The 10747-nt window shown below is 41.5% G+C and overlaps 1 protein-coding gene across 1 annotated transcript in view; it reads right to left on the reverse strand.

Moving 5' to 3' along the window:
• Window positions 1-10747, reverse strand: part of NTPCR (nucleoside-triphosphatase, cancer-related) — a 37680-nt gene extending 26933 nt beyond the window's left edge. Inside the window, exon 1 of the mRNA XM_048505213.1 lies at window positions 10644-10747. Within this exon, the coding sequence (XP_048361170.1) occupies window positions 10644-10747 (104 nt within the window). The remainder of the gene's footprint in view (window positions 1-10643) is intronic.

Below are 10747 nucleotides of genomic sequence, written 5' to 3' on the forward strand. Positions count from 1 at the left end.
GTATGAATTGCATGTGACAGGGCACAACAGCTCCCGTTTTCATCCCATTAATCAGCTTAATCCCCTGAAAACGTACATTTCAAGCTGCTTATAAACATCAGCAAATCAGCAGCATTATGGGGATAGACTAGAAGATGCTCATTGTATGCAAATCACTTTATCCAACTTTAATCTGACATTGTAATTAACTCCATTGGTAAAATGAGATCCCATTTGTATTTAACTAGTGCCATTTAACTACAAAAAAGCCTTCTCATTAAAACAGTTAAACAATGGCCACATTCACTAGAATTGTGCAACTGGAAATTAACATCTGTTGCAATGTATTGGTAAGCAAGAGGCCTGATGGTAGTCAATGGCTCTGCTGATGTCTTTATTAAAATGTCATTTTGAAAGAACAACACTGAACGATTTAACTTTGGCAAGCATATCAATTAATTAAACTGGCCTGGTTTTAATTATGCTTGCACAAACTCTAATTGTGCCTCTGCCACACAGAAGACTACTGCATAGTTTAGTATTATGTTATTACTATAATCTAAATTTTCTTTATAGGTTATGGCAAATTTAGTTTTAGTTGAAATTTTAAAGGATGGTTTTGTGTTTGTTGATCTCTGACTGTTAATAAGTCTAATGTATTGTCGAAGGCTTTCACAGCCGGAATCACTGAGGTGCTGTGTGGTTTCCTCTGAAGATGCCAGCCACAGATGCAGGCAAAACGTCAGGAGAGAATGCTGCTAGAACACGGCCATACAGCCCAGAAACCAAACAGCACCTCAGCTAATAAGTCTATTCTATTCTACATAGTTCACTACAGAAATATTGGGAGATTAATCGAAGGTTGGTTTGAACATTTTCTTCTTTAAATAAGTATCCAGCACCTGTACCGACAATTGAGACAAGACCCTTGTTATAAGCATACATGCATGGTAGTTTGTCATACTCAGCAAGGCTTATTCATTGGCATCACATATAATCCTTCTTGATCTGAGACTGCTGATAGAATTTTTCATTCTACTGTGTTGAAGTGGTTGGAAAAACCTTGGAACCAGTGACTTTGCAACCCAGTGAATTGTAACCCCTTCTGGATTCTGCTGATCTGGCTATATTGAGCTTTGGTACTGCAGCCTCTAAATGTGATGAAATCTATGTGGATATTAAGACTGTTCTTCCAATGCAGATGGACAGCCTCAGAACATTTGCTGCTCTGGCAGTTATGTAAGCAGCCTATAGAGACAAAGGTGGATTCCACACAGCACAAATATAACGTCCTTTGGACTTTATAAAAAGTGTTTTGGAGAAGAGCTTTGCACAGCTCTCTTCCCCAAAATGAGTTCAGCTCGTTATATTTCTCTCAACCCAGTTTTTAAAAAAATCGCTGAACTAGCAATCTTTTCCCCCCCAAGATGATTCCTGCCTGCTGAGTGAATGCCTTTATCTCTCCTGCCCAAACCTCATACTTTTATTTCTGCCACTTGCACCCGCCATTTTGTGTGCTGCAGGAGATTCCCCATGGAGGTTTCCTCTGCTTGCAGCTCATCCGTTTGCTATTTCACTGTAAAACGTAGATGAATAAAGTTTGTTTAGCCTACCAATCCCATGCACGACCATTTTTGCACAGCACAATTACAACGAGGTTGAGCCAGGATCATATATACCTGGGCTATTTTATCCCTGTTTCTGCATAAGCACGGTTCCCCGCTTCTGCCCAGGAGCAGAGCTAGTGATGCTCCAGTTTGCTCTGCACAACCCGGACTTCTGTATTTGCTTCAGAAGCATTTCTGAGCATGCCCAGTGTCCCGTGTTCTGATTGGCTGATGCTTTTGAGTGGCAGCTTGAATGGATGTCAGACAGGGAGATTAGTCAGCTGGGCGGAAACAATACACTTGGTCTGCCCCCGATTAGTGTTTTTGTGTATGGGCTGTGAGAATGGAAGAAATTGATCTGTGTTTTTAATGGTTTAAAATAAGATTTTGCTGTCAGAGGGAGAAAACTAATGAATAGGTTTGCTAATTGATTTAAAATAAAGTTTGTACTGAGGAAAATAGACCAAGTGATTGTTCTGATTGGCTTTTGCTTTTGAGTGGCAGCGGCAAGCACCTATGAGCTTGCCCAGTATCCCATGTTCTGATTGGCTGCTGTTTTTGAGTGGCAGCTTGAATGAACATCAGGCAGGGAGAGCAGCCGGCTGGGCGGGAAAAATAAATCGATCCTGCTCCTGATTGTTTTTGCATGGCACAGGCACAAGCAGCATCACACTGGGATTTTTAGAAAGAACCTCCAAACTGGCGGTTTATGAAAATCCCAGGGTAAGATAAATATCGCCGGGGGACACCGGGGCAGATGCTGTGCAGCTTCGGGAGCCATGCAGAATTCCCGGCTGCACAGGGATATTTTCTGTGCTCACCTCACAATATTTTGACCGTGTAAAAACGGCCCATGTGTTGTGTTTCCTTTTTGTTTGTTTTGAGGGGGATGTCTGCAAAGCAACAGTGACACGACTAGAGAAGCTGCAATATGTGCAACAGCAACACTGACCCACCTCAGTCCAGATGTCTCTGGAGGTCATCTGTCAGGGTGGCCAAAGCCATCTCTGTCCCATGGTCAGGGTGGAAGCTGTATTGGAATGGATCCAGGGCAGAAGTTTAGGCAGCAGCAGATGCTGAACTATCTTGAATAATTGGGGTGGATGTGGTAGCTGATGCTGTAATAGTACAGAAGTAATCTTTCTTTGCTGCCATCATCACCACTTCATACATTGTACAATGGTGGATTTTGCACAGCACAAATATAATGGGCTGAGGAAGGAAAATATTCTGTTTTGGGGAAGAAGTTCACACAGGTTTCTCTCCCCAAAATGGGCTCAGCCTGTTGTATTTTTTCAACCCAGATTTTACAAAAATTGCTGAACTAGTGATCTTTTTCAAAATCCTGGGTTTCAAATGTTTCCTGCTTGCCTGTGCAAACTATGGCAACAGAAAGCGTCAAATTTCCCCCCTTCCATCCACTATTTGAGTCGATTCTCTAGAAAGTCCACTCAAAAGGCAGCCACAATGTTTAGATGGGGGAAAATTCTCAGTTGCAGGAGGGGAGATTCTCAGTTTTGTGTGTGTGTGTGTGTGGGGGGATCTTGCTGCCCACCATTTAAAGGTCCCAAGCATGGGGGTGGGAATGCTTTCCCCCCTTTTCTTGCCTGGGTACTGGGTGACCATAGAGATCCCCTAGAGGCCTCCGTAGCTACGCATGCATCCGGGGAAGGGGGGGGAAAAGCTTCTCTGTGTAAAGGAGCTGCAGCATTTGCTGCTGCTTCCTGAATGGGTAAGCTTCTCATGTGCGAAGGGGAGAGGAAGGAAACAGGTTCATCCATGTACCAAATTGTTATGATATTGATATTGCTATTGTTATTATATTGCTGTACACCACCCTGAGCCTTTCAAGGGAGGGTGGTTTATAAATTAAATATACGATACGAGTTACATGTGTTATGGCTGAGCTGGGAAGAATGCACTAATGATCATCAACTTGGGGATGATTTTGGCTTTTAAGTGTGGCTGGTGAAATATGGAGTAGGAAGTAGCAAAAAGGAGAGCCCTCTTCCACGCCCAAAAGAAATGCATGGCAGCCCCCAGAGCAAGAAGTGACTCTGTCAACACTACACAGGAGTGCAGCTGCTAATGGGCCAGCTGTGACTCATGTGAGCACCAGCTGTCTCTGTGGTGGTCTGCAGGATGCAGCTGCCTAGTCTGCAGCTTCACAGCTGGAAGTGCTACCAGATCTTCCCCCTACCTGGTTGGGTTCCATTACAAAAGATGGGGGAGGGTTCTTCTTCCCAGCAGTAGCAGTCTTTTACTGCTTTCCAGTTCAAAAGCAATTTTAAAAACAAAACAGGCTCTGGGTTAACTGTCAGGCAACTCTTGACTGAAATTTATTATATATTATAATTTGTTCACTTTCCCTCTCAAACAGTATTATTAAAATATGTTTGGATGTTATTTTTTACTTGATTAATAGAACTGATAATTGTGCAACATTGTCATTGATATAGATCCTTTTCTTCTTCTCCTAATAGTTTCTCCAGCATTTCAAGGCTGCGCTTAAAATATTTAAACTTAATTACTTTCAGAGTATGCATCATCCTTTTAAATGTTGTGTTTTGTAACTGGACATAAAATGATTCTGACTAAATTTCAGTAAAGCAGAATTATTCCAGCAGATGACCATCTCTAATTATAGATCACTCTGAATAATGACTGCCAACAGCCCTTGTTACACCATTTAAATGTCTGGGGAAAGGGAAAATATGTAGGAATGTGAAATGATGAGTCATAACTGAAGCCCTTTGTATAACCACAGGAGTGAAGTAAAGCACTGGAAACAAAGAAAAACACCATGAACAAATGCTTGCATCTTTTGACCTGAAGAGTGAATCCTATTCCTTATAATGTGTACAGCTGTATCTGAATGATGCGCAAGCCAGCAAATTGCCGTCTTTTACTGGAGTATTTCAGTAATTACTTTGCTCTCTGTAAACTATTTATCACATAGATATGTCGAGGAGATGAAGAGCCCTTATCTATCTTCCTCATTCAGAAAAGTGTTCTTTTGGGGGGGGGGGGCTTTAGCTCAATTTTTTTCCAACTCAACAAAGATTTCTTTTTTTTATCAAACTGCTTATGGCAATTGATATTTTAAGCCAGAATTTTTTTGTTCAGAATCTCTGCAGAAAAAATGATGCAACAAATGGTTGTACTGCCTTTCATGAATTATGTTTTTGAGATATACACCTTACTAAATGTGAAGCACTGGTGAGATAAATACAGGTAATGAATCATGCAAATACATTAACAAGAAAGCTAGGGTTGTCCTTAGCTCACTGTTGTTTGTATGGATAACCTCTAGAGAGGACCAGTAGCCACAGGGCTTTGACTTAATATCCCCCACCCCCCCCACCCCGGTCCTTAGCTGTTGGTGCTGCCAGTTTCCTTCCAAAATTTAATAAAAGGGAAAAGGCTGAAATGGCAGAAAAAGAGAGAATTTTTTTTGCTTGAGTTCATATCATAGTTGCAATAACATTTTCTAAATTTTCTAGAGGCTGAGGTTCTCTTCTGTCATACTTCCTTATCTTCTTAGAGTCCCTCTAGCAAATTTGCTATTCAGATTTCTCCTGGACCTACAAATGGGAGAAGGCAATACATGGGCAAAACAAAAATGTTATTTTATATCAAGCGCAGATTGAAGATATAAGCTAAAGGGACCTTGTAAAGAATCCATGTGTAATTAAGTAGGTAACACTTCTGTGGCTGGGAAATTGCATATTAATAGCAAGAATCTGCATCACTGAGTTTGAGTTTGCTAAACACATATACTTTAGCTAGTGCTTTAGTTATTTCGAGTAAGTGTAGTATGGCTTGCAGGTGTATAATGGGCGCTTAGTGCATGTTGCCTATACAGTTACTAATGCTAAGCTATACTATTCTCCCTCTGAGGCAGAGGACATTTTGATTGGGTGATTCCCACCATTTAATCGAGTAGGCAGGAATTATTTTTTTCTTCTTCCTGTTGTCTGGTGGGAGTCACCCTTACCCTCAGTTCTTTTCCTGCCTTGAAGGGCTAGAGCATTTAGAATGGTTTGTGCCAGACTAACTACTCTATTATTTAACCCAATTCTGTCTTACCTAATACTGCATCTCAACTTATCCCTTACTTCACAGGTGTCAAACTCGCGGCCCTCCAGATGTTCATGAATTACAATTCCCATCAGCCCTTGCCAGTATGCCAATGCTCATGTTGGGAGGGACTGATGGGAATTGTAGTTCATGAACATCTGGAGGGCAGTGAGTTTGACACCTATGCTACTTGATCTTTTAAAAAACCCTCCTCTACACTTTCTGCTCCCAGCTTTACTCTGTCTTCTTTCTTCTTCTGTTTTTCATTGGATGGAGAAGTTATACAGCTATTATATGGACATTTTCAGGCTTGCCAGGTATGCCCACTTGGCTGTCCAAGCCATAGAAAGAGAGGACTTGGACAGATACCCTTCTGAGACCAAGACCACAGCTCCAATTGCAGCAGGGCCTCTAGGAGAGCCCAATTCGGCATGCAGGTGCCTAGAGATGGCTGTCTCAGCCAAACATAGCATGCTGACACAGAAGGCTCCCAGCAACCATGCCAAAAAATGGCGCTGAGGAGAACAAGCCAGCTGTAGCTCAGCAGTTCCAGGCTCTACCATTTGGTCTCTCTAATACACCCAGGGTATTCTTAAAGCTCCTAATAATACCCATCACCAAAGGGAATTGGGTGTATACTTTCACTTTAATTTTGACAGTATCTTGGTAAGGTTCAAGTCCCTTCAACAATCAACATGGGACACAGAACATACCATTAAGGGATTACTAGCCCATGGGTTCCAAATCAACCTGGAAAAAAGCTCCCTATCACCAAGTCAGAGGCTGGAACATTTGGGAGTCTTAATAGATATAGCCTCTCAATGACCCTCTTGGAGAAGAACATGACAAAGACACAGAAGTTGACCTCAGAAATCATCAAGGAAAGAAAGTCTCCACTGATAAAGCTGACATCTCTCATGGGTCTCAAAGCCATTCAGTAGGGTTCCTTTCACTCCAGACTACTCCAGCAGCTACTATGGCCATTCCAGGTGCAGATACTGGAAAAACTAGACCTTCCTGTTCAGGTGCCCCTCAAGGTCAAGCACAGTCTGATCTGATGGACCAATCCTCGGCACCTTCAACATGGAGAAGTCTTCTGGAAACCCCCAACTAGACAAATATTTACCAATAGCAGGTAAACTAGGCAAATATTTACCAACACCCACAGAGGAAATATACAGAGCTGCCACATGGTCATCTTTATTGATCTTTATAAAACATTACAAGACCAATTTTTACAGTTCAACTGATGCCACAATCGGGAGAAGAGTACTTTAACACTTCATGAAAGCTGAGGATGATGGCCCACCCAGACAATAAGGACACTGCTATGGAAGGCCCTAATCAAGGTGTCTTCAACCTCAGAGGGAGAATGGGCCATTGGTCACTTACTGGCCACTCTTCTCTAAATAGGACATCTTGTCCCTCCCAGTACATTTTCCATAGGCTATTTACTAACAACCTACTCCTTGGTATTTTTCTATCCGCTGTTTATATCCAACCTATTCTGAAGTGTCTTCTGGTTCATGATATGGATTAGTTTGAGATGATTATGTCAGGCACCTACCCTGGTCATATTGCTCCTAGGAAACTGCAGTGTTTAATCATTCTTCACAAAATAATACATCTGGGAACGAGAGAGGATAGCAAGAGTTAATCAAGAGAATTAACTAAAAAGGCTGCTGGACCAGGTAGTTGTGTCATATAGGTTCACTGTAATCAGCAAGAGACTCAATGAGAGCTTCATGGAGAGCAAGAGGATGACATTAAGAAAGAGATTTTGTGGATCTGCCTTTGTATTTCATAGAGTGGGAGAATGATCAATGACAGTCCATCAAGAGTAAGGCTAACATTAAAGAATTTTTGTGCCTGAGAAGCAGCCTGGTTGACCTGAAAACTGACCATGCATGTGCTGATGAACCCAGCCAGAAAAGCATCACTCAGGAATGTGACACTCAGTCTGAAATGCATTCAAGCACTATGAGCAATAACCGGCAAACACTCCTCTGCTCCAATGGCAAATTGGAGCAGCACCCATGAGCAAATGTAATCACTTTATCAAACACTTAAAGCTGTGTTGAATTATAATGCAAATGTTTTGCATAGGTGCACTCTCATACTGCTTCCCCACATTTCTCTCTGTACCCTTCCTTTGAATATGCCCCACTATGATAATTACCATTGACCAATAAATGCTACTGTGCAGGTGGAAATGGAGCACATATATTCAAAATGTAGCTGATTTTACATTCTGCATGATTTGCTGATGATGATCCCAGGCCAAAGGCGTAGCTGGGACAAACTGTGTGCAATCTATATTTTCCACCCCCATGGCCCCCTCATGGTCCCCCGCCCCCCTGTGGCACCCCGTCCCCCCACAGCGCCCCCACAGCATCCCCCTTCCCACACTTACCTTAGTTCCTTTCCTTTTCCTAGAGCTTTTTAAGGCTGCAAAAAGGCCTGTTCACAGTAAAAATGGCCTGATGGGAACTATACTTCCCAAGAGACCTTGTGAGCCCCAAGGTCTCTTGCGAACTGTAGTTCCTCAGGCCATTTTTACTGTGAACAGGCCTTTTGCAGCCTGAAAAAGTTATAAGAAAATGAAAGGAACTAAGGTAAGTGTGGGAAGGGGGCGCCGTGGGGGTGTGTGGTAAAGGGGGAGGGGCCTGGGGCAATTTTCCACACTCCCAGGTGTGCGCCCGGTGCACAGCACACACCCCATCCACTTGTAGCTTCGCCACTGTCTCAGGCACACACAGTTGAAGCAAACTGGCAAATTGTGACCATGCCCCAACAGTGGCCACCAAGCCAGCAGCCATGATGAATGCTGCACAGATTGGAAACTACTTGAAATACTTCTCATTTTAAACTGGGGGGAAAAGCTAACTATATAATTTTGTCAGTGTATGATCTCTAAGGAAACTTTCAAACAAGCAAAGGAAGTTCAGTTTTTGAACAGCACATCTGTAAAAACTGGAATAATTTATACTTTTTGGAAGATGAATTCATATTTTGAACCAGGCAATTGTGTAGTTCTGTCACAAACAAAATAAATACATTTCAACCAGCTGTCAAAATAGTTGCAGTGGTGACTGCACTGAGTCATATATCCAGCAGATGGCATTTAGAGACACTTCTTGTCAGTTCCTGGTACCTAAAATCCAGAAGAACATATAGGAGACCAAGGTAAGAATACACATTGGTGCATTCAAATACATTTCTCTATATGAAAACAGAAGGCACAGTGTATTCCATGACACTCCGGTGATGACTCTCATTTATTTGTGACACCTCTGTAAATAATCTAGTGGAACTGTATCAGTGTTTAGAGTATGTTGATGTTCCTAGATGATACTTCTGAATGCTTCTAGTACCTCTGAACTTGAGTTGGCCTGCATTTTACTCACCAATTTCTTTTTGATGAACAGAATGACAGAAAGCAAGGGAGGGAAAGAGACAGGTATTTCAGCAGGCATTTCAGTATTCAATATCACAGTAACACAACAGTTATGACAAAACTGTATGTCCATCTTCTCCATCTGGTTGTGACCCAGGAGTGTACAATAAATCAACAAGATTACTCTCATACTTCTGGGTCATATCCATTGTATTGTACTCTTAGTCCTATTACATTGATTATTCAGGGCCCTACATTGTATGATTTTTTCCCTTGAACTCTGTAATTGGCCTTGAGTCTCAGTAAGAAAGGTGGCTTCTGGAGAATGTCCAAAAATAAATAAATAGCTTCTGGAGAATCTCCAAAATGTGCCATAGTTTCCATGACTATAGTGACCTTGGTAAAATAATATAAACCTCATGGTCCTTGCTAAACCATACATTTTCACCCAACATAGACATTATAGATAATTCTATGGAGTAACAAGAAATAAAATATCCAGATTCCCTGTATTCCTCTAACCTAGTACATCTATATAATTGTGACTATTGTGCATGACAGGAAGCATGTTCTGCAAAACGGTTTATTTTTATTTTTGCTAGCTGAAAACTTGTCTGCTATAATTTCTGCCTCATTTTTATGTATACCCTGCTGCAAATGTGATTACTTCTCCAATTACTGTTCTCTTTTCCTTCTACTTCTCTGCACAAATATGCTTGTCTTGTTAAAGGAAATAATATTTTCTTCCTGAATACTAGGTGATTCTACTATGGATACAGTCATGATGTCGGTAATTTCGCCTTCATTTTGTGTCAGTGTGTGTTTGATCTCCCAGTTTCTATTTATGAGGTCTAGCTGGTCTTCAAACTTAGTAGTGTCAGTAAATGACTTATTCCATATGCCTTTTCTACAGGCACTTCATCCCTTACCATTCAGTTGTTCTTTCTAAAACATAAAAGGAAGAGGAAGAACCAGTAGTGGGGATGATTGAGTGTGTTTTATTCAAAGAGAAACATACTTAGAAGGATTTTCCCCCTCCACTCTGGCAGAGGTTGTCTACAGGTCGGGGTGGGGAGAGTGAGTCAGAGATGAATCACGAGGGAGAAAGAAAACAGTCAGCCTAGAGAAATCTTTCTTCACCTTTTCTGTTTTCATGTTTCCCTTCCTGGCCAAAATGTAAAAGTCCAAGAAGCTTCATAGAGATTTTAAAAAGCACAAATATCAGCTTTTTTCCCCTTCAAAGATTATCAAATTTCAGTCCACTAGTGTAGCCACTTGAATAATTATTTGTATATATACAGAGCTGCTTAATAGCATAATGCCCTATTCACTTCCAACCAAACCTCTCTTTCATTAGCCAACTTTAAAAAAGCAGCTTATCTTCTGCAGAATAATTCCCACTATCAACTTGATTTCTTCAGAATCACTGGAAGAAGTAGAATGTTTTTAATAGTTTGACTCTACCAGCCATCAAGCACTATGCTGTAGGAAAGCCTAGAGACGGTGATCTGTCTGCTTGACACAACACAACAGCATTCCTGTTAAAATTGCTTTAGGCCATCTATACATGCACTACTCACCTCACAGCTGTTTGCCTTGCAGTGGGGTTTTCCTGCAGTTTTTTGTTTACACAGAAATTATCCTCCTGCGAAGTGTCCTTGGCTGAGCCGAGCCAAGCTACCAT

The sequence above is a fragment of the Sphaerodactylus townsendi genome, linkage group LG01, assembly GCF_021028975.2.
Source record: "Sphaerodactylus townsendi isolate TG3544 linkage group LG01, MPM_Stown_v2.3, whole genome shotgun sequence".
Lineage (NCBI taxonomy): Eukaryota > Metazoa > Chordata > Lepidosauria > Squamata > Sphaerodactylidae > Sphaerodactylus > Sphaerodactylus townsendi.